This window comes from Anomaloglossus baeobatrachus, chromosome 5 (assembly GCF_048569485.1).
Source record: "Anomaloglossus baeobatrachus isolate aAnoBae1 chromosome 5, aAnoBae1.hap1, whole genome shotgun sequence".
NCBI classification, from domain to species: Eukaryota; Metazoa; Chordata; class Amphibia; order Anura; family Aromobatidae; genus Anomaloglossus; species Anomaloglossus baeobatrachus.
In genome coordinates, this window is record NC_134357.1 from 567,227,223 (window position 1) to 567,249,648 (window position 22,426).

At 45.5% G+C, this 22,426-nt stretch overlaps 2 protein-coding genes across 2 annotated transcripts in view; both read right to left on the reverse strand.

Moving 5' to 3' along the window:
• LOC142312401 (uncharacterized) overlaps nucleotides 1-16,602 on the reverse strand; it is a 40,319-nt gene extending 23,717 nt beyond the window's left edge. The window contains exons 1-3 of the mRNA XM_075351344.1: nucleotides 16,507-16,602; nucleotides 16,219-16,309; nucleotides 10,487-11,440 (exon numbers count right to left, since the gene is read on the reverse strand). Coding sequence (XP_075207459.1) covers nucleotides 10,487-11,234 — 748 coding nt within the window. The 5' untranslated portion in view covers nucleotides 11,235-11,440; nucleotides 16,219-16,309; nucleotides 16,507-16,602. The remainder of the gene's footprint in view (nucleotides 1-10,486; nucleotides 11,441-16,218; nucleotides 16,310-16,506) is intronic.
• A 68-nt stretch (nucleotides 16,603-16,670) lies between these two features.
• Nucleotides 16,671-17,299, reverse strand: LOC142313044 (gastrula zinc finger protein XlCGF66.1-like). Its single transcript, XM_075352030.1, has 3 exons — nucleotides 17,202-17,299; nucleotides 16,893-17,072; nucleotides 16,671-16,811 (listed from the first exon to the last, which is right to left on the reverse strand). The coding sequence occupies exons 1-3, from the start codon at nucleotides 17,277-17,279 to the stop codon at nucleotides 16,671-16,673; spliced, it is 399 nt and encodes a 132-aa protein (XP_075208145.1). The 5' UTR covers nucleotides 17,280-17,299.
• Between the last annotated feature and the right edge of the window lie 5,127 nt (nucleotides 17,300-22,426).

Here is a 22,426-nt window from a genome sequence, read left to right on the forward strand (position 1 = left end):
CATGTGTCTCAGCGACCAGTCCAAGCCCATAAGGAAGGCATCCTCCAAGTCCCGCCGATAACTCGTTGTCGACTGGTGACTCCCAGGGTTAGCCTTCTCCATAGTAGCTCCAACCCTCTGGAATAATCTCCCCCCAAGAGCTTCGTAATGCCACTACCTTATTGGCCTTCCGTAAAGATCTCAAGACTTACCTATGCCAGCAGGCCTGGGACCGTTAGTGTCGGATACATCTAATAAAGTTGTGTCGGATACGGCTAATAATTTATAACTGCATTAATAATTGGTATGAATGGGGTATGTCTGTCGGGAGGTTTATAATTTTTAAGGTAAAATTTTGATTTTATGTTAACTGTTTTTATTTGTTAAAGGCCTTGTAATTTGCATTTACATGTTGTGAGCCGCTCCGAGTCTTTGGAGAAAGGCGGCATACAAGTTTGACAAATAAGTAAATAAGTGCATGGTCAGGGGGACTTTCATTAAACATGAGGCCCTTATAAAATGTGAACATGCTCATGAGATAACTTGTCTGTTGGGGCAGATTGGTGATTTGGAAAGATCACAAACGTTCCCCCTATGATAATATAAGAATGTCCCTACTAAATAAACGTGAATCTCTTAGTTCTTCACTCTTACATGACCCGAAAGCCGATTTTTCGAAACATCGTCACCATTATAATGAACTGGTAATAAAAGTGGCAAGCCATTAGCTAGGGCTTCAAGGGTAAAAAGGACAAACACCCATGTTCCATCCATCGGATACTAGTCACAACGATGTAAATACCTACTGCCCGATAATGCCAACACGTTTAAAATCTTCTACTCCTCTCTATATTCAGTGGATTCAACAAATTCTACAACGCTAAATGCCAACTTTAAGTTCCACATCCGGAAGTATATACAAGAGTCTGGTTTGCCCACTTTATTGTAATTTGCCATAGAATCACTTGAATTGCCCTTCACTGAAGGGAAACTACGGGCAGACATAAAGGATTCTTAACCAGGGAGGGTTCCAGGACCAGGTGGGTTGTCCTTGCCTTACTATAAACATTTCTTAAGGGCACTTTACACGCTGCGATATTGCTATCGATATCGCTAGCGAGCATACCCACCCCCGTCGGTTGTGCGTCACGGGCAAATCGCCGCCCATGGCGCACAACATCGCTTACACCCGTCACACGGACTTACCTTCCCTGTGACGTCGCTGTGGCCGGCCAACCGCCTCCTTTCTTTTTTTTTCACACGGCAGCTGTCCAATAGAAGCGGAGGGGCGGAGATGAGCGGGCGGAATATCCCGCCCACCCTCTTCTTTCCTCATTGCCGGTGGACGCAGGTAAGGAGATGTTCGTCGTTCCTGCGGTGTCACACATAGCGATGTGTGATGCTGCAGGAACGACAAACAACCAGCGGCATGCACCACCAACGATATTATGAAAAGGAGCGACGTGTCAACGATCAATGATTTTTTATGCTTTTGCGATCGTTGATCGTAGCTCCTAGCTGTCACACGCTGCGATGTCGCTAACGACGCCAGATGTGCGTCACTAACGACGTGACCCTAACGATATATCGTTAGCGAAGTCGCAGCGTGTAAAGCACCCTTTAGAGTCTCTCTCCTCATCTTGTCTCCAATTTCAACGCAATCTCTTAGGGATTTTCTTTCTCAGGGGACTTCTTATGCGCTTATATATCAGTTATTGATCCCAATGTGTAAACTCTAGACTTTTCTCACTCCAAAATGTAAATATTACATTGTTTGTGAAAATGATTCCATCCAGATTAGCCCTCTTTCAATGAATATTATCTACCCAGACCAGATGGGCTTCATGAGAGGTACAATTGAAACCAGATGTTTAAATACACTATCTAGAAAAGACACATCTGCAGGTTTTTTACTCACAATATGACATGAAGTCAGAATTTGTGGAAAAAGGGACACACTGTGTGGCACCTGGTGGTAATGGTGGATTTGAAGCTCACCTATTTGGGTTGGGCACCCTTGCACAACCCCGGTCAAGGACACTCTGCGAGAGTTGGTGATGTCCTATGCTGGCTGGACAAACCTGGAGACCGCCGTGGAAATTCTTACTTCTGGATAGATGACGTGACCGCAAGGAACCAGAAGTGCGTCACCACAGGTCCTGTCGCACAGCTGACAAGGGCCCGGTAACTGAGCAACCGCAGGTATTGTTACTGAATAAGCCTCTATGCTCCCAGAGCTGCTCCTCCTGTTAATCCCTTGGCTGGGATAAAACATAAGAAGAAAGCAAGGTAGCGGTCAAATGGAGCGCTAGGAAACAAGAGGGGATTTACTAAAGGGGTTTAAACAAACAAACCTTTTATTGTTAATAGCCCTCTACCGGCCACTACGTGTTTCAACAGCTTATGCACCTGATGAAGACAGCATAAGCTGTTGAAACACGTAGTGGCCGTTAGAGGGCTATTAACAATAAAAGGTTTGTTTGTTTAAACCCCTTTAGTAAATCCCTTATTGTTTCCTAGCGCTCCATTTGACCGCTACCTTGCTTTTTTCTCATGAAATCAGAATAAACCTTTTTGGTTTTAGGTCAATTAGGAACCAAAATTACTTATATTTGCAAACGCTAAAATAATGGAAGAGAGAGAATGTTTGAAAGCGCACCAATCACCATAATTTCTGTATATAACTTAAAACCAGGCAGATTCTATCCATACCTGTAGCTGTCAGCTCGGATGCTTAGGTTTTAAAACCCAAGAAAGTCAAGTTTATAAAATCTGCAGCTTCTTGAGTGACAGCAGCAGAGGATCATATATCTGTGGGGGGTATTCAGACTTATGCTAATTCTAACAGGGGGCGAGGCATAAGTATTATAAAAACGATTCACGGATTAAGAGGGAGAGAGCCCAAACCATTCTGTCTCTACTTCAGAATATTTCAGACCTAGAGATGATCCATAAGCAGACATTATCCCCGGTGACACTGACAGAGCTAGTTAAAAACAGAGAGGAACTTAAATCCATTTTGGACCGACAATACGAGCGCCACAGGAATAGACTAAAAAGATTTATGTATGAATATGCGGACAAATGTGGCAGACCACAAGCTAGGTTATTACATCCGAGGGGGGACCCCAGTCACATCCCTACGATCAAAAAATCGGACGGCCTTTTGACTCAGAACCCAATCCACATAGCGGAGCAGTTTCAAAAATATTATAGTGACCTTTACGACATAAGGGGCAAATTTGGGGATATGCCACAAGAAGCTTTGGAGACTAAAATAAATGATTACATACTTAAAACAGCCCTGCCGACCATACCCAATACTGAGGTTGAAAACCTAGAAGCAGACTTTACAGAGACAGAAGTAGCATCTATTATCAGGGATTCTCCCTCAGGCAAAAGCCCAGGTCCGGACGGGTTTACCTCTAAGTTCTATAAAATTTTTCAGACTCGGTTATCCCCCAGTTATCCCCGTTCATGACAAAAGTATTTAACTCCATATCTGAAAACTCCCAGTGGGTAGCACAGTCTCTTGAAGCACACATATGTGTTATCCCCAAACCGGGAAAGGACCACTTGCTAGTTACGAATTACAGACCCATCTCACTGATTAATTTAGATTTGAAATTTTTCTCTAAAGCACTTGCCAACAGACTTGCCCCGTCCCTACCTGGGATAATACATACGGACCAGGTGGGATTCGTAAAAGGCCGGGAGGCACGGGACAACACCAACAAATTGTTCCTCCTGATGGCTCGGTCGAAGGCTCAGTCTCTCCCCATGTGTTTACTTTCAGTGGACGCGGAGAAGGCCTTCGACCGGGTCAGTTGGAGCTTTGTGATGGCAGCCTTGAGACAGGTGGGTTTGGGTCAGAAATTTTTGGGTAGAATTGCGTCCCTGTATACGAGACCCTCAGTAAAAGTCAGGACAAATGGGTTTCTATCATCATCCTTTCTGGTCCACAATGGAACGAGACAGGGATGTCCACTGTCGCCCATCTTATACGTCATAGTCATGGAGAACCTTGCGGTCGCCCTGAGAAACAACACAAGCATCCACAGGATAGAGGCGGGGGGGAAACCGTAAGCTGGCACTATTCGCAGATGACCTTCTCATGTTCATTTCCCAACCACACATATCCTTCCCGTCCTTGCTCAAGGAGTTCGAAGAGTTTGGCAACTTAAGCAACTTCAAAGTAAATTTTTCCAAATCAGAGGCCATGAACGTGACTTTAATCGGCAGAACACCATGCGAGAGTATCACAAAACTTCCCTTTTAAGTGGCAACTGTCAGTTTCAAAATATCTGGGAGTTATGGTACCTAGGGATCCAGCAAAAATTGTACATCACAATTTTTTCTCCTTATTAGAAAGGACAATCAGGGACTTAAAGAAATATGACAAAAAGAGATTGACGTGGTTCGGGTGTATAAATGCGATAAAAATGGATGTGTTACCGAGGTTCCTGTTCCTGTTTCAGACAATACCCATACAGATACCGCTAAGTTACTTCTCCAAGATCTGGACAGCCTTGTCTGGGTTTGTCTGGGGGAACAGGAGACCGCGAACAGGAATTAAAACTCTGACCAGACACAAAAGTGACGGGGGGCGGGGCTCCCAAATTTTCAGTTATATTACAAGGCAGCTATCCTAACGAGATTACTGGACTGGCATTTTCATAGAAATTCGAAACAATGGGTGGTGATCGAACAGGATATACTGGGAACTCCCTTACATTTACTCCCATGGTTAGAGAAAGAAAGTATGATCCAGATAGCGAAGGGAATGGAGTTCACACACAGCGATGGAGATGTGGGATGGAGAGATGAAAAAGGGATCTCTCTCTCAGGAGCAGGGCCCACTTACCCCCGTATTCGGTAATAAGAAGTTCCCCCAAGGACTCCACTTCCATAGATTCGGGGGATTTACCCGGGCGGATGATTCTCGTTTTGGTCACGTACTCCAGGGACACGCCCTACCAACTTATACTTCCATGCAGGCCACAGGGAGAGAGATTTCCTGGATGGAATATATGCAGTTGAAATCTTTCCTCTCGTACCAGGACAGGGAGAGAAGGATGAGGACACCCCCCACTCCTTTTGAAAAAAGTATTTTTACAGGGGTCATCACCTGGACATGGCATCTCGTTTATTTATAAAATGCTGAACCAGAGAAATAGGGTGGATAAACCGCACTTTGTCTGTAGGTGGGGAGAGTACCTGGGAGAGGATATTCCAGAGGACGATTGGAGCAGCGCGTACCTGTGGACCCTCAAGCTTTCCTTGGCGTGCGCCGCTCAAGAGAAAAGTTATAAAATTCTCACAAGGTGGTACCATTACCCGACTAAATTACATGCTATATTTCCCTCTGTGTCTGATGTGTGCTGGAGGTGTGGCACAGACACAGGTACAATGCTACACATATGGTGGAGCTGTACTAAGCTGCAACCCTTTTGGGACTCAGTGTTCTACCTGTACAAAAAGATGAGCGGAGGTGAAATAGAAAAGTCCCCCCAGGTTGCCCTTCTTTCTATGCTCCCAGGAGCTATTAAAACACAAAAAAGGGACATGTTGCGATTTTGCCTGGCGGCTGCCCGTATGATTGTCCCACAATTATGGAAACAGACTAGATGCCCTACGGTGCTGGATTGGTTGGAGGAGACGACAAACCTCCAGAGAATGGAGGAGCTGACAGCAGAACTAAATGGGAACACAGAAAAATGTACTACAGTTTGGGGACCATGGATTATGTTCATGGAGTCCCCAGAGTTTGTGGAGAGTTTGGCGAGCTTTTTGAACTGAGAAACGGTGGAAATTCTCATTCCTTCCACCCCCCCCCTTTTTTTTCTTTTCTTTTCTTGCTCTCCCCCCTCTCGCCCTTCTCTCTAATTTCCTCTTCTTTATGCTTGTATCTTTCCTCTTCTTTCTTTCTTTTCTTAACATTAATCTGCATTTTTCTAGTTTCATTTTTTATATGAACAGATTTATCAACAATTCAAAAGACAATAGACATACAATGAGAATGAGTATATTAGGATACGGGAAGTCAAAAGAAGTGGGAATTCTGAAAAGAAGTGGGAATTCTGAACTATAATTTATCATTATTATTATGGTAATAGCACAAAGATAATTTGAAGAATTCCAAGAAATTTAGTAATGTAATAATTTCTGGATGTTATCCCGGCATTGAGAAAATGATGTTTATGTATTGTAATTGCACAAATGATATGTTTGTATGTTGACAACAGTTTCATCAATAAAACAATTTGAAATAAAAACGATTCACTATTTCACTTGCAGGACATGTGTGATGTCATACCCATGTGACCAGAAGAGGTGGGGCCTCAGCCAATAGAAAAAAATGTTGATTCATGGTATCAGATTTGTTGGCTGAGGCCCCGCCCCTTCTGGTCACATGGGTATGACCTCACACAGGTCCTGCAAGTGAAATAGTGAATCGTTTGTATAATACTTATGCTAATTCTAATAGGAGGGGGGCATAAGTCTGAATAACCCCCCAGATATCTGATCCTCAGCTGCTGTCACTCAAGAAGCTGCCGTTTTTTTAAACTTTACTTTCTTGGGTTTCAAAACCTAAACATCTGAGCTGACCCCTAAAGGTATGTAGAGAATTTGCCTGATAGTGCCAGAACAGCACTGGCTTTGGGTTATATACGAAAATCCTGATGATTGGTTCCCTTTAAGGCATTTTTATTACTTTCTGCAAAGTCAAAAGTTTACATACACTAAGAGTACTATGCCTTTAAACAATATAGGAAAGCCCATATGGTAATGTCATGTCTTTGGAAGCTTCTGATAGGTTTATTGGCAAAATCTGAGTTAATTAGAGACACACCTATGGATTTATTGTAATGCACACCTGAAACACACTGCTTCTTTATGTAGCATCATGTGAAAGTCAAAAGAAATCAGCCAGGATCTCAGGAAGAGAATTTTGGACTTGCACAAGTCTGGTTCATCATTGGGTGCAATTTTCAGATACCTGGAGGTGGCTCGTTCATTTGTACAAACAATTATACGCAAGTACAAACAAGATGTGAATGTCCAGCCGTCATACCGCTCAGGAAGGAGGTAGTTTCTGTGTACCAGAGATGAACGTGCTTTAGTCAGTCATGTGCATATCAACCCAACAACAATAGCAAAAGACCTTGTGAAGATGCTGGCAAAAGCTGGTAAGATTGTGTCATAATCCACAGTGAAACGAGGACTGTATCAACAGAAGGCATTACTCCAAAACAAACATAAAATAGCCAAATGTTTGCAAATGCACAGGGGAACATAGACCTTAATTTTTGGAGACGTCCTGTGGTCCGAATAAACAAAAATTGAACTGTTTGGCTATAATGACCATTGTTACATTTGGTGGAAAAAGGGAGCCTAAAAACACCATCCCAACTGTGAAACAAGGGGGTGACCGCATCATATGGTGGGATTGTTTTGCTGCAGTAGGGACTGGTGCAGTTCATAAAATAGATGGCATCATGAGGAAAAAAGATTATGTGGCAATACTGAAGTAACATCTCAAGACATCAGCCAGAACTTTAAGCTTGGCGGAAATGGGTCTTCCAAATGGATTATGATGAGAAGCTACTGCCAAACTGGTTACAAAGTGGCTTTAAGGAGAACAAAGTCAATGTTTTGGAGTGGCCATCAGAAAGCCGCCCGTGAGCTCAATCCTGTTCAAAAAGGTAAAGGCAAAGCTGAAAAGGCCGGTGCGAGCAAGGCGACCTACAAACATAGCTCAGTTACAACCAGAAAAATGCCTTAAAACACTCTCTGGGTGGCACGGTGGGTCCTGGGTTCAAATCCCACCAAGGACACCATCTGCAAAAAGTTTGTATGTTCTCCCCGTGTTTGCGTTGGTTTCCTCCGGGTCCTCCGGGTACTCCGGTTTCCTCCAAAGCCATACAGATAGGGACTTTAGATTGTGAGCCCCAATGGGGACAGTGTTCCTGATGTATGTAAAGCGCTGCGGAATATGTCAGCGCTATATATCTCTCATTATTCTGGTATTTGGCAAATATAAATAATTTTGGTTCCTAATTGACCTAAAATGGGAAAGGTTTATTCTGACTTCATGTCAGATAGGGAGAAAAACCTACAATGTGTCTTTATAGAGAGTGGATGGAAACTTCTGGTTCCAACTGTAGGTAGGCTAGGGACAATACTACCAAGCCATTGAACCTTATTCGTAAAGCCAGAATTAAGTATCAGCCCCTCATGCTCTTATCTACTGATGCAGAAAAGGCCTTTGATAGGGTAAATTGGTCTTTCACGAATTAGATACACTGTGGCTTAGGTCTGGGGCCTAAGATGCTGAGCTGGATCTCTACTTTATACATAAAGCCAACCTGCAAGGTGAAGGTAAATGGAGTTTTATCAAAGGAGTTTGCACTTCAAGGGTGCCCACTATGTCCTATAATTTTTATACCTACACTGGAGCCTTTCCTCAGGAGAATCAGGTCTAATACTAACATTATGGGCCCTTGTATTTGGACCTATCATTAAGAGATTGCGGCATCTGCAGATGATTGGCTTTTCTTCATTCTAACGACCCAGTCAGCTCACTTCCAAACTTGATGGCAAGAATTTCAATTATACAATAGCCTATCTAACTTTCAAATTAACGTGTCTAAGTAAGAGGCCCTGCATATTAATACGTCCTCCTCCATTTTAATGCCCCTTGAAAGCTGCTTTTACTTTTAAATAGGCTACAAGGTTGAACTCGTTGGACTTAGGTTGAGCAAAGCTTTACAAATATCCCTCTTACGGTGACTCCATGGTTGGACCCATCTCGGGTTAAACCACTTAAAAACACATCCTACAAATCGGGGCTACCCCTGCTTGTTGTACCAATCCTGCATAGTCCACTCACATATCAGAATGCAATCTTCCTGCATGTATCCAATCTTGGGTTTTTTGCCATGGGGTATGGTTTTCTCACCTGGGTAAACAGTGGCTGCTTCAGAGTATTGCTTGAAAATCCTCCAATGTGGCAGAATTAAAACAATTCTGTATAGAAAATTGGACAAAATTCCTCCACAGTGATGTAAAACACTTATCAAAAGTTATCACAAAGTTTTTATTTGCATTTGTAACTGCCAAGGGTGGCACATCAACCTATTTGGTTTAGGGAAGCAATTTATTTTTTTCCTTGAAAAAGTTTCATTTTGTATTTACCTCTATTTTTTGTTTTGTAAGACGCACTGGATTATAAGACGCACCCTAAATTTAGAGGAGGAAAATAGGAAAAAAATAATATTTAATGTTAAAACGATCCTAATGCTCACCAGGGAAAAGTAGCGGTGGTGGAGCAGCTCAGGAAAGTCACAGGAAGCAGGGTAGGCGATGTTGCAGGCTCAGAGGAGGGGGTGTTGTGGCTCAGGAGGGTCAGCGATACTGCAGGCTCGGGGGTGTACCGATGGGCGCAATTGAATCCCCCAGGTATGGCTTACCAGGGCAACGGTGGTGGAGTGGGAGTTATAGGAAGCAGGTCACAGGACGCGCTCAGGGATGTCGCGGCGGGCACCATTAATCTGCGGGCAGGTAGTCTGTGGAGGTGTCACAACACGGGGTGTCTCGGCGGCGAGTGCGTTGATTTGGTGGCGGGCTGCGAGGGTGTCTCGGCGGCTGGTGCATTGAGCTGACTGCCGGCTCCATTGAATAACCCGCGGTTGACGGTTCAAGAAAATGGCCACGGAGGCGGCACTTGCACAGAGTGGACTCCACAGCCATTTTCTTGAAGTTCACTGCGGGCGATTCAATGGAGCCAGCAGTCAGCACAATGCACCTGCCGCCAAGACAACCTTGCAGTCTGCCCGCCAATCGACGCACCCATCGCCAAAACACCCTCGCAGCCCGCCCACGGATCAATGCACCCGCTGCAGACACCCCCGAGCGCATCTGTGAGCCTGTCTCCTATGACCCTGCTCGACCCACGCTGCCCCGATAAGACATATCCATTGACATGTGACAAATTAGTGAAAAATAGAAGAAACTGTACAAAAGGACAGACAATTTCACAGCTCTGTACATTCTGAAGTTCTTAACCAACATTTAGTGCTCAAAATTCTCATCAATGAAGCATGACTGTATTTTATCTATAACTGTCGTATGTTTTTTAGCAGCAAAAAAAGTCTGTCTCCCTATATGAGTCCTTTGATGTTTAAGCAAATTTGATTTGTGCGTACATTTCAAACATACAGGACATGGAAATGTTTTTTTCCTGTGTAAGATTTTTGATGGCAATTCAAAAACTTTCCATATATACTACATTAAAGTGGCTTTTGCTCTGTGTGAATTTTTTGATGGTTATTAAGATATAATTTTTTCGTAAAACATTTATTACATTCTGGACATGAAAATGGCTTCTCCCCTGTGTGAACTTTTTTATGTCTAAGAAGATCTGAACTCTGGGCAAAACATTTCTCACATTCTAAACATGAATATGGCTTCACTCCTGAGTGTACCCACTTATGTTTTACAAGACTTGACTGAGAGACATAACATTTTCCACATTCTGAACATTCAAATGGCTTTGCTCCTGAATGAATTCTCTGATGTGTAACAAGACACGATTTCTGGCTGAAACATTTCCCACATTCTGAACATAAAAATGGTTTTGCTCCTGTGTGAATGCTCTGATGTCTATAAAGAACTGATTTCTCTCTAAAACATTTCCCACATTTTTCACAACAATGTGGCTTAATTCCTGTGTGACTTTTCTTATGTCTAATAAGAATTTCTTTCCGGTTAAAACATTTTCCACATTCTGAACATGAAAACGGCTTTGCTCCTGTGTGAATATTTTGATGTGTAGCAAGCGATGATTTATCGGTAAAAAATGTCCCACATTCTGAACATGAAAATGGTTTCACCCCTGTGTGGACCCACTGATGTCTAACAAGGTTTGCTTTCTCATTAAAAGATTTCCCACATTCTGAACATGAATATGGCTTGGCTCCTGTGTGAATTCTCTGATGTCTAAAAAGATCTGATTTCTCTGTAAAACATTTCCCACAGTCTGAACATGAAAATGGCTTCAATCCTGTGTGAATTCTTTGATGTCTAAAAAGGTCTGATTTCTCTGTAAAACATTTCCCACATTCTTCACAAGAAAATGGCTTCTCCCCTGTGTGACTTTTCTTATGCTTCATAAGATTTGATTTCCAGTCAAAACATTTTCCACATTCTGAACATGAAAATGCCTTCTTCCCTTTGTGACCTCTTTGATTCATGACACCTTTTCTGTGACATTTATTTTTCTTAACAGTCTGTGATGAATGCGAAGATAAGACCTGTTCAAAAGGATATATATCTTGACTGTGATGACCTATTTTTGTAATTATTATATGTTCTTCACATGTATCTTGTGTGATATCACAATCATCCACTTTACAATCTAAAGTTATCCAATGTCCCTCTGAGCTCCTGGGACAGTCATCTGGTAAGAAAAAAACAGAGTATTATTTTTGAATAATGTCAACTAAAATTTATTCTGATATTTTTATATTTAAATATATCTATACAAATTACAAGACAATTAATTACTAAAGACCGTGATGCAAAACAGGTCGCAATCTAACAGACCTCAACACAAGCACAAGACGATGATGCTAGGCCACTTACTACTTTCTTGCAGTTTTATTGTTTATGAAGCCAACATCTTCATGAAATTATGTTTAAAGTGGTTGTCCAGTACTGAGACAACCCCTTCTGCTTCAACATTTTGACAGGTAAAATAAAAACACCTATATTCACCTCCCGTATTGGCGCCCTTCTGACGATGTCCAAGCTCGGGGTGCCTTGGTTCACATGGTGTTGTGACGTTACGCGATACCCACGTTCAATCAGCGCTGACGTCTTCTCCTCGCCTTCGCACCAAACGAGCAATCAACAGGAAGAGAGCTCAGCTGCAGCGCTCACTTCCTGTTGATTAGTTTGGTCCAAAGGTGAGAAAAAGGAATCCAGCACTGATTGGAAGCAAGGCTAGCGTGATGTCACAACCCCACGTGAGCCCCGACACTGCTGGAAGGGCAGCAGTACAAGAAGTGAATATAGGCTTTATTATTTTACCTAGGGAAAATATGGGAAGCAGACGTTGTTGTCATAGTAGTGGGCAACCCCTTTCATTGTTGAATGTCATCAGTCAATGCTCAGAGGAGAATTGTAAAGAAATTGTAAACAAAGCCAGGAGTGAATGCTAAGAGGACAAATAATTGTATATACTTTTCCTAACTTTAAAATCTACTCCTCACTTCTGATTAAAAAAAAAATGATTTTCCAAGTTCGGGAAGGGTTGTGGATTTTCTTTTCTGACGGAATTTTATTTACTTTAATTGGGCAGATAGAGTTAATGTGCTCTTTTTTGGCAGTGTTCATCTAACAAAAGTGGGCACAAAAGCGTAGTTGACCACACACTCAACCATGCTTTTGTGCCTATCGGGAATTGCTCCTGAAGACAATGGCCCAGTAAGGAATTACTCCTGAATCGCACTTTTGAGGTCTTCACTTGAAAACCCCACTGAGCCAATGACATGCAAAAACTGCAATATGGGATAGTATGATATGTACACTGATGCTCGGTTTACAGTTATTGCTCATATGCTTGTGAGACATATCTATGCATTCATGTACTTTTTCCGTGTCTGTTTTAAAAAATTTCATAAAAGATTCAGTTATAAAAAAAACAAACAAACTGCAATATGAACATATCCCAAGCGTTCACTTAAAAAGGAACTTCTATTTAAGACTGGAACATAAAGCTTTGGTAGCAGGGACGCTATGAGGTGCAGGAAATAGTGAGAGAGGTCAACTATAAAATACACCAGTAAGGGAAAAGGAAACCCTTCCAGAGATATCATATCAATCTACTAATATCAATTTAGTAAAACCCTGATAAGATAGAGAACCACTCAAATCCCCTTGCTTGTTGGCCTAGTCAATAGCTAACATTGAGTGTGCCAAAGTGGCAGAAACTTTGTCGCTTTAACAAAAACAGCAGTGCATGAAATTGATACACTAAATAGAGACATGACCTCAGTTGCCAGGTCGCCCTCATGTTATTAAGAATGGGATGCTCACTGAGCCTCATGCTCCGGTCAACTTAAAGCCTAATAAGATTTATGACGCCCGCAAGGAGATAATTTCAAAGGAGGTGATATAGAGATGGCCTTGCCCCTTCAGAAAAAAACAGGTCAGGGCATTCCTTGGAATGTAGGCTGTGACGGGGTCTTTCTCCCATATCACACAATCAACAGCGAGAGATGGATGAAGAATCCAAAAAACATTTATTCCAAGCAAATCAAACGGTCCATAACATAATCCACCATACAGAGGGTAAAAAAAAAAAAAATAGTCCAGAAACACGAATATAGTCCAATAAACCATAAGTGTCCAGGTCTCTCTGGGGAGCCGCAGCTTTTCCCTCAGAGGTTCAATCCTGATTTTTCTCTCTTGTAAATCTCACTCAGAATGACTAATCCCCCAGGTAAACAGAGAGTTTGGGTGGATTCCATTCCCCCTCCCCGAGACCTAGGGATAATAGCACTGCAAGGGGTAATAACCTTGCAGACAGAGCAAACAATACATCGAACAGACAGACCACCACGTCCAAAACATGAACCCACACAAAATGGTACATAACCCACAATAGCACATTGTCAGATAGGCTATCACACGACGTTTGTCCCTAATTTTGCCTTAATAGTACCACTTCTAACTGATCTCATAAAAGGCACCAAATCAGTTGGGAAAGTGGACTCCAGAGGCTGAGAGGGCATTTCAGGAGCTTAAATTTGCCCTCTGTAGGCATCCAGTGGTGGTAGTGCCAAATTCCTCCAAAACATTCCTAGTCCAGACAGATTCCGTCTAATGTCAGGCTAGGACTTGTCATATCCAAAGAGATCAATGGGGAGGAACACCAATAGTTTGCTTGGGTAGCAAACTTTCCCCATGTGAGAAAGATTACTCAATTACAGAGCACGAACCCAGTAAGTGTGGCGCCCTGGACAAGCCAGGTCGTCACAGAACAACACCTACACACCCCACACTCCCGGTCAGGCACACCGAAGTCAGACAAAAACCCTTGTTGCCTTCCTCCAGGGGCTGATGTCCACACCAGGGGGTGGGGCCGGCGGTTGGCCCCGCCCACCGAGGAGTTTACAGTCCTGGAGGCGGGAAAAGCAGGCAGTTCAGTTTGAGAGTGGAAAGTGGAAGGAAGGAAAGTGGTAAAGGAGCAGACTGAAGTTGGTCCGGGTGTGTGGCCCGGACGGATCAGCAAGGTTGGCAGACGGTGGTGACCGTCTGCAGGAGTGGCCTATTGGAGCTAACCGTAAGGACCGTGGACGGGCGGTGGCCCAGCGGTACCGGACCGGTACGCAAAGAGAAGCCAGCACCATCCGGCAGGGGCTTACGGACCCCGGCAAGGCTAGGAGTCGCCGTGAATTTGCCAAATTCGTTAGTGAAGGGAACCTCCTGGGTTTCCCAGCAGCCAAGTCCCGTCAGAAGGCAACAGTCCAACCGAGAGAGGGAAACACAGTCACCGCCAAGGCTAAAGTTCCCAGGGCCAGAGCCTGCGGGCAAAAGGGGCTCCTTCAGCACCCATCCAAGCTGGGGAGCGGGTTAACGGTGGGAACCCATTGGAACCGTACACGTTACACAGGTGCAGGGAAAGGCAGTCACCATCACCCTGCCGGGAGGAGAAACACCGCAGCCGTCTGTGGGACCCGTCCATCCAGCAGTGTGTTTTACCGAGAACTGTGTCCTCATCATTGGCTGAGTGAGTACCACCGTGCCGTCCGGCACAGCGCTGCCCCCGCGACCCTGCACCTCGCCAGGCCCCATAACTCACCTGCCAAACATCCCTACCCCATCACCGGGCCCCGGGACAACCAACCCCCTACCCACGGAGGGGAGAACTAACATCCAGGCTGCTCCCTGTCATCGCTCCCGGGATCCCCGTCCAGAGCAGCGGTGGTGTCACCAATATCACCACAACCGTGGGTGGCGTCACGGACAATATCCAATCCCCACAATCAAATCCCCTTTTCACTCACGGGCGAGGAACGCCGCTCGAGTCCCCGGGATCCGGCCCACCGCTCGAGCCACCACCGAGCAGTAGCCGCAGCAGCAGCGGCCGGACCCGAGCAGTGGGAGAGTGCAGCGTCCCCTCCTCCGCCCGCGACATAAGCAACATGGAAATGTGGATACTCTGTTTATTGGCAGATCGTGCCAAGCCCTCCAGCTTTGGGCAGTAGGGGTTTGTATGAAAGAAAGAAGGATGTAAAGTCCTGGATGGCAGGTATTTGCTATTGAGGCGGCTGGCCTCGGTAATGTAAATCTGTACCAGTAATACTAGATTACTGAGAGAGTTTTTACATGACTGGATTTTTGATCCGAGATTTAGGAGCAACCAAAACAGCTTGCCTGAAAAAGGTCGCTCCTTTACTGCAATCTTCTTCATACTGGCTGAATAAAACGCCCCTGGTTTAGTTCCGTAAGTAGTGATGTGTCATACTGGAACTGGAGAAAGACCGTGCCTGGGGGATGTCTATGTTAGAGACTGAGAAGTGCCTGTAATCCCAAATTGGTGAGACTTTGATTTTGTTTACCCATAAAAAGAACGGTGTTATTATTACTTTGTGCTGAAAAAAAGATGGTTTGTTCTTTGTGCTGAAGAAAGGGTGTTTTCATTTTTGGAGCTGTAAATTTTATGAAGTAAAATATACCTTATGCTATTTTGATATGAAACCTGTGCTGTGCAGCTACCAGAGAGCCCAAATTTTATATATACAGGGTAGTCCAAAAGTAGGTTGACAGTATGTGTAATAGGGTTATCAAACATGGTGTAAAGTGAAACTCACTCAGTTGTCCTTAGCAACCAAACAGATTCCACTCTTCATTCTTCACGGACTCTTTGTAAAATGAAAGGTTGAATCTGATTGGCTGCTAAGGTAAACTGAGTCAGTTTCACTTTCCACCATGTGTGATAACCTTATTACACATACTGTCCACCTACTTTTGGACCACCCTGTATATATATACACGCGTGCGTGCGCGTGTATATATTATATATATATATATATATATATATATATATATATATATATATATATATATATATATATACATATACATATACATATACATACACACACACACACACACATTTTCCGATTAGAAGAATCTGTGACTTCTCTGCATGTAGTGGTCACTACTCACCTGTGCGGCTAGCTGTAGGAATCTCTTCTTTACTCCGCTCATCACCCCTCACATATGTCTCTGTAGTATTAATATGGGGCAGATCTTCCCCCTGAAACAAATATTGTAAAAGTCACAGACAGATGGAGAAGTCCCATCTATGATCAGCTCTAATCCTGCCATCTCCACCGCTCTCATTACACAAGTATAACACATATAACACTGGAGGATAACACAAGACTGAGCACAAGACCTTCACAGCCGTCTACACCTCATAGGGAGATTTCATGGCACCTTCTCTCCATCTACCTGATGATCCTGAGGAACATCGGGGTCTTCTTGTTTACAGTCCTGTGGGAGAAGAGGACGGGGACATCTCTCTGGTGTTGTCCTCTTACTGGATAGACCTGGAGGAGACACATACAGGGACTGAATTCATTCCTTACATACAGATAATTATAGGCCGTGTGTATTTAGTCCTGTCTATTACCTGGTGATGTGAGGGGCTGGGGAACCTTCATCATGACGTCCTTGTACAGATCTTTGTGTCCTTCTAAATACTCCCACTCCTCCATGGAGAAATACACGGTGACGTCCTGACACCTTATAAGAACCTGAGACATATAATGATACCGTCACCCCCGATCCCTTCATAGCGTTACTGTATAATGTCCCAGCATTCCCAGCAGTGTCACCTCTCCAGTCAGCAGCTCAATCATCTTGTAGGTGAGTTCTAGGATCTTCTGGTCATTGATGTCCTCATGTATCGGGGGGTGAGGTGGAGGCCCCGTGATTGGGCTCAGGGGTCTTCCCCATCCCTCAGACACAGGGGCCTGACAGCGCTCACTAGAGGTCTTCTTCACTACTGTGTAATCCTGGTTATGGAGAGACACAGTAAGAAATCTCACTCCAGACATTTCCAGAGTCCTCACCTCTCCAGTTCTGTCCATCTGTTATTCCCATAGATAAGAATGGTGTAATGTGACGTCATCAGAATCTCTCACCTCTCCAGTAAGCCGGAAGAGGATCTCTAGGGTGAGGTGTAATATCCTCTCCACCATCTTGTCCCTGTCCCTATCCATCCTTAACGGGTCAGGAAAATATTAATCAATCAATCAGTATCTTATATTGTAGGAACCTAAAAGGGAAAGAAGATGAACTGATGTAAAAACATACAAAATACAATTACTAGAGTAGTGATGCTGATATAAAGCAAAAATGTGGTAGAGCACATCATACTGTCACAATGTGACTGGGATAGCAAGGGACAAAGGGATCCTATACTGTCCCTCATGCTAGGGGACCCTAGGCTATCCCTAACCTCTGGATTAACCCCGATAGTGGAGATGTCGGAGTTATCCCCAGTGTGAGCCATTCAAACACTGCAAGCAGCTTGCACAAGGCTGAGCACCGATGCACAGTGATGCTCAAGCTAGTGGTTAGCATTAGTGATGAGCGAGTACTAAAAAGCTCGGGTGCTCGAAGCTCGGGCCGAGCCTCCCAAGATACTCGTGTACTCGGGCCGAGCAACGAGCCCAATGTTATCCTATGGGAGACCCGAGTATTTTTGTGAAATGACCCCCCGGCAGCATGGAGAAACCCTAAAAATGGCACAAAAGTCTCAGAAGAGTGCTCAAATGACATGGCAACAGCATGGGGAAGACCCCTTGAAGCATTTATCACTGAAAAGTCACAGCTGTGAACAATTTTGTCCGCGTTTTACGCCATTTTTACGGACTCACCAGAAAACCTTCCAAAATGACCCCAAAATGATTTTTCATGGCAGAAATGTTAAGGGCACATACCCAATAGTGAGATAGAGCTGGTGTATGTTACTTTTTGAGATTAATAATACATGAAAGATTTTACGTGAAAACATTGTGTGGCACTCCGATGTCCCTGAGAAGAGACGTACATGAAGGCCTCTTGAGTCTAATGTGCCCATTTTGAGGAAGTGAGTCTTTGTAGTATTTTCCTTTGCCAGGGCAGTCCAAAATTGTGAGGTTCACCAATGCCCCTGCATACAGACGTGCATGAGGGCCTGTAAACCTGAAGTGCCCATTGTAAGGAAGTGGGTCTATTTCAGTATAGCCCTTTGCCAGGGCAGCCAAAAATTGGGAGGCTCCACATTGTCCCTGGATAGAGACGTGCATGAGGGCCTGTAAACCTGAAGTGCCCATTGTAAGGAAGTGGGTCTATTTCAGTATAGCCCTTTGCCAGGGCAGCCAAAAATTGGGAGGCTCCACATTGTCCCTGGATAGAGACGTGCATGATGGCCTGTAAACCTGAAGTGCCCATTGTAAGGAAGTGGGTCTATTTCAGTATAGCCCTTTGCCAGGGCAGCCAAAAATTGGGAGGCTCCACATTGTCCCTGGATAGAGACGTGCATGAGGGCCTGTAAACCTGAAGTGCCCATTGTAAGGAAGTGGGTCTATTTCAGTATAGCCCTTTGCCAGGGCAGCCAAAAATTGGGAGGCTCCACGTTGTCCCTGGGTAGAGACGTGCATGAGGGCCTCAAAACATTAAGTGTCCATTTTAAGGAAGTGGGTGTATTATAGTATAGCCCTTAGGCAGGGCAGCCAAAAATTGGGAGGCTCCATGTTGTCCCTGGGTAGAGACGTGCATGAGGGCCTCAAAACATTGTTCCCATTGCAAAGGAGCAGGTCTCCTGTCGTTGTAATGTCCATTCTGCAAAGAATGGGCGAAAAAATTTACCACTGGGGGTATACCTGAAACAAAGGCCTAAGTATTGCAATTTGTAACGGTCATCATCATGGTGGCGCATGAGGAGAAGGAGGAGCAGTCCAGCGATTATCCAAAGTCCAGAAGTGTGTACCCATGGGTGAGTGGAGGTACATGGCAAACTTTAAATTCCGCTCTCATTTGCTGGTGGTGTAGTGAAGTCTGGCCCAATCCAACCCTTGTTCATGTTGATCAGAGTCAGCCTGTCAGCATTTTCAGTTGACAGGCGGGTGCGTTTATCTGTAATGATTCCACCTGCGGCACTAAAAACACGCTCTGACAAAACGCTAGCAGCAGGGCAGGCCAGGACTTCCAAGGCGTAGAGAGCCAATTCATGCCACGTGTCCAGCTTGGATACCCAATAATTGTAAGGCACAGAGGAATGTCGGAGTACAGTTGTTCGATCTGCAAGGTACTCCTTCAGCATCTGGGCAAACTTAGGATTTCTTGTGGCACTACCCCGCACCTCAGGGGCTGTGGTACGTGAGGGGCTGAGAAAACTGTCCCACATCTTAAAGACTGTTCCCCTACCTCTGGCGGATTGGACTTGTGCCTCTCTCGGCTGAACGCCTCGGTTGTCCACTGATTCCTGACCTATGCCGCTAGCGTTTTGTGAGGGGAATGCTTTGCCTACTTCCGTGAGTATGGCCTTCCGGAACTGCTGCATTTTGGTTGACCTCTCCTCCACGGGAATAAGAGACAAAAAGTTCTCCTTGTAGCGTGGGTCTAACAGTGTTACCAACCAGTAATGATTGTCGGCCAAGATGTTCTTAACGCGAGGGTCACGAGACAGGCAGCTTACCATAAAGTCAGCCATGTGCGCCAGACTCTTAACAGCCAGGACTTCAGTAGCCTGACCAACAAGATGACTGAACATGCTGTCCTCCTCCTCCTCCTCCTCCTCCTCCTCCTCATCTACCCTGTCCTCTGGCCAGCCACGCTGAACCGAGGATATGACTGGTGTGCATGTCATATCCTCAATTTGGCCGGAGAGTTGCTCCATGTCTTCATCCTCCTCCTCGTCATAGTCCTCCACTGCACGTTGTGATGAGACGAGGTTGGGCTGTGCGTTATCACCCACACCCACTACTGTTTCTTGCTGCAACTCATCGCGCTCCGCCTGCAATGCATCATATTTGTTTTTCAGCAGAGACCGTTTTAGAAGGCAGAGTAGCGGTATGGTGACGCTAATAATGGCGTCATCACCACTCACCATCTTGGTGGAGTCCTCAAAGTTTTGGAGGATGGTACATAGGTCTGACATCCATCTCCACTCCTCAGGTGTTATGTGTGGAGTTTGACCCATTTCCCGACGGCTTAGGTGATGCAGGTACTCAACAACTGCCCTCTTCTGCTCACATATCCTGACCAACATGTGCAGAGTTGAATTCCAACGCGTGGGGACATGACACACCAGTCTGAGCCGGAAGATGCAAACGGCGCTGAAAGCCGGCAAGGCCGGCTGAAGCAGTAGGTGACTTTTGAAAATGTGCAGACAGGCGGCGAACTTTTACCAGCAGATCAGACAGCTCTGGGTATGACTTTATAAACCGCTGAACCACGAGGTTGAGCACATGGGCCACGCATGGAACATGTGTCAGCTGGCCTCGCCTCAAAGCCGCCACCAGGTTCCGGCCATTGTCACACACGACCTTTCCTGGCTTTCGGTTCAGAGGTGTGAGCCAGTGATCTGCCTGCTGTTTCAGAGCTGTCCACGGCTCTTCTGCATTGTGGGGTTTGTCACCTATGCAGATTAGCTTCAGCACAGCCTGTTGCCGCTTCGCCGAGGCAGTGCTGCAGTGCTTCCAGCTTGTGACTGGTGTGGAGGGCACAGTGGATGAGGATGCGCAGGAGGAGGAGGAGGCTGAAGAGCATGACATTCCGGAGCTGTAGAGTGTGGGTGAAACACTGACTGAGGTAGGGCCTGCAAACCTTGGTGTGGGAAGGACGTGTTCCGTCCCTCGCTCAGACTGGGTCCCAGCTTCCACAATATTAACCCAGTGTGCCGTCAACGAGATGTAGCGGCCTTGCCCACAAGCACTTGTCCAAGTGTCTGTGGTTAGGTGGACCTTGGGTGAAACAGCGTTGTTCAGGGCACGTGTGATGTTTTGTGACACGTGGTTATGCAACGCGGGGACGGCACACCGGGAGAAATAGTGGCGGCTGGGGACCGAGTAACGTGGGACAGCTGCCGCCATCAGGTCACGGAATGCTTCTGTCTCCACCAGCCTAAAAGGCAACATTTCCAGCGCAAGCAGTCGCGAAATGTTAGCATTTAGAACTGTGGCATGTGGGGTGTTGGCAGTGTATTTGCGCCTGCGTTCAAAGGTTTGCTGAATGGATAACTGAACGCTGCGCTGGGACAAGGACGTGCTTGATGATGGTGTTCTTTCTGCGTAGGCAACTGCAGGTGCAGGAGTGGAGGAGGCTTGTTCGCAGGCAGCATGGACAGAGGATTGGCTCGCATGCACAACCAGCGAAGACGTAGCAGTGACATCAGCAAGCACTGCTCCTCGACTCTGTTGTACTTCCCACAAAGTCGGGTGCTTGGCTGACATGTGCCTGATCATGCTGGTGGTGGTCAGGCTGCTAGTTTTGGTACCCCTGCTGATGCTGGCACGGCAGGTGTTGCAAATGGCCTTTTTTGAATCATCTGGATCCAACTTAAAAAACTGCCAGACTCGGGAAGACCTAACATTTGTACAGTCACCTTGTGTCGTCGTGTTGTTCCGGGGAACGGTTGCCTGACTTCTGCCTGGGGCCACCACCCTGCTTCTTACTGCCTGTTGTGATGCTACGCCTCCCTCCCCCTGTGCACTGCTGTCCTCGCTCTGCATATCCTCCTGCCAGGTTGGGTCAGTTACTGGATCATCCACCACGTCATCTTCCTCTTCCGCACCCTGCTCCTCCTCCTGACTTCCTGACAATTGTGTCTCATCATCGTCCACCACTTGTTGGGACACGTTGCCAACTTCGTGAGAACGTGGCTGCGCAAATATTTGGCTATCTGTACAGACGATCTCCTCATGACCCACTTCAATATGAGCTGGCGAGAGGCCAGAATGTGTGAATGGAAACGTGAACAGCTCTTCCGAGTGTCCAAGTGTGGGATCATTAATGTCCGAGGAGGACGTGTACTCAGCCTGGTGGTAGGAAGGAGGATCAGGTTCAGAAATGTGCGGTGCAGTATCACGGCTACTGACACTTGACCGTGTGGAAGACAGAGTGTTTGTGGTGGTGCCAATCTGACTGGAAGCATTATCTGCTATCCAACTAACAACCTGTTGACACTGGTCTTGGTTCAAGAGCGGTGTACTGCTGCGGTCCCCAAGAATTTGGGACAGGACGTGCGACCGACTAGATGTGGCCCTTTGTTGTGGCGAAATTAGAGCTTGCCCACGACCTCGGCCTCTGCCTGCACCACCATCACGTCCACTTCCTTGTTCCTTGCCAATGCCCTTGCGCATTTTGCAATGCTGTGCACTGC

Coding starts and splice junctions, on each gene's coding strand:
- LOC142313044 (XM_075352030.1), bottom strand. CDS start 17,279: ATGGATAGGGACAGGGACAAGATGGTGGAGAGGATATTACACCTCACC. Junction 17,073..17,201: donor TCTTCCGGCTTACTGGAGAG/GTGAGAGATTCT, acceptor CTCCATAACCAG/GATTACACAGTAGTGAAGAA. Junction 16,812..16,892: donor TTGAGCTGCTGACTGGAGAG/GTGACACTGCTG, acceptor TATATGTCTCAG/GTTCTTATAAGGTGTCAGGA.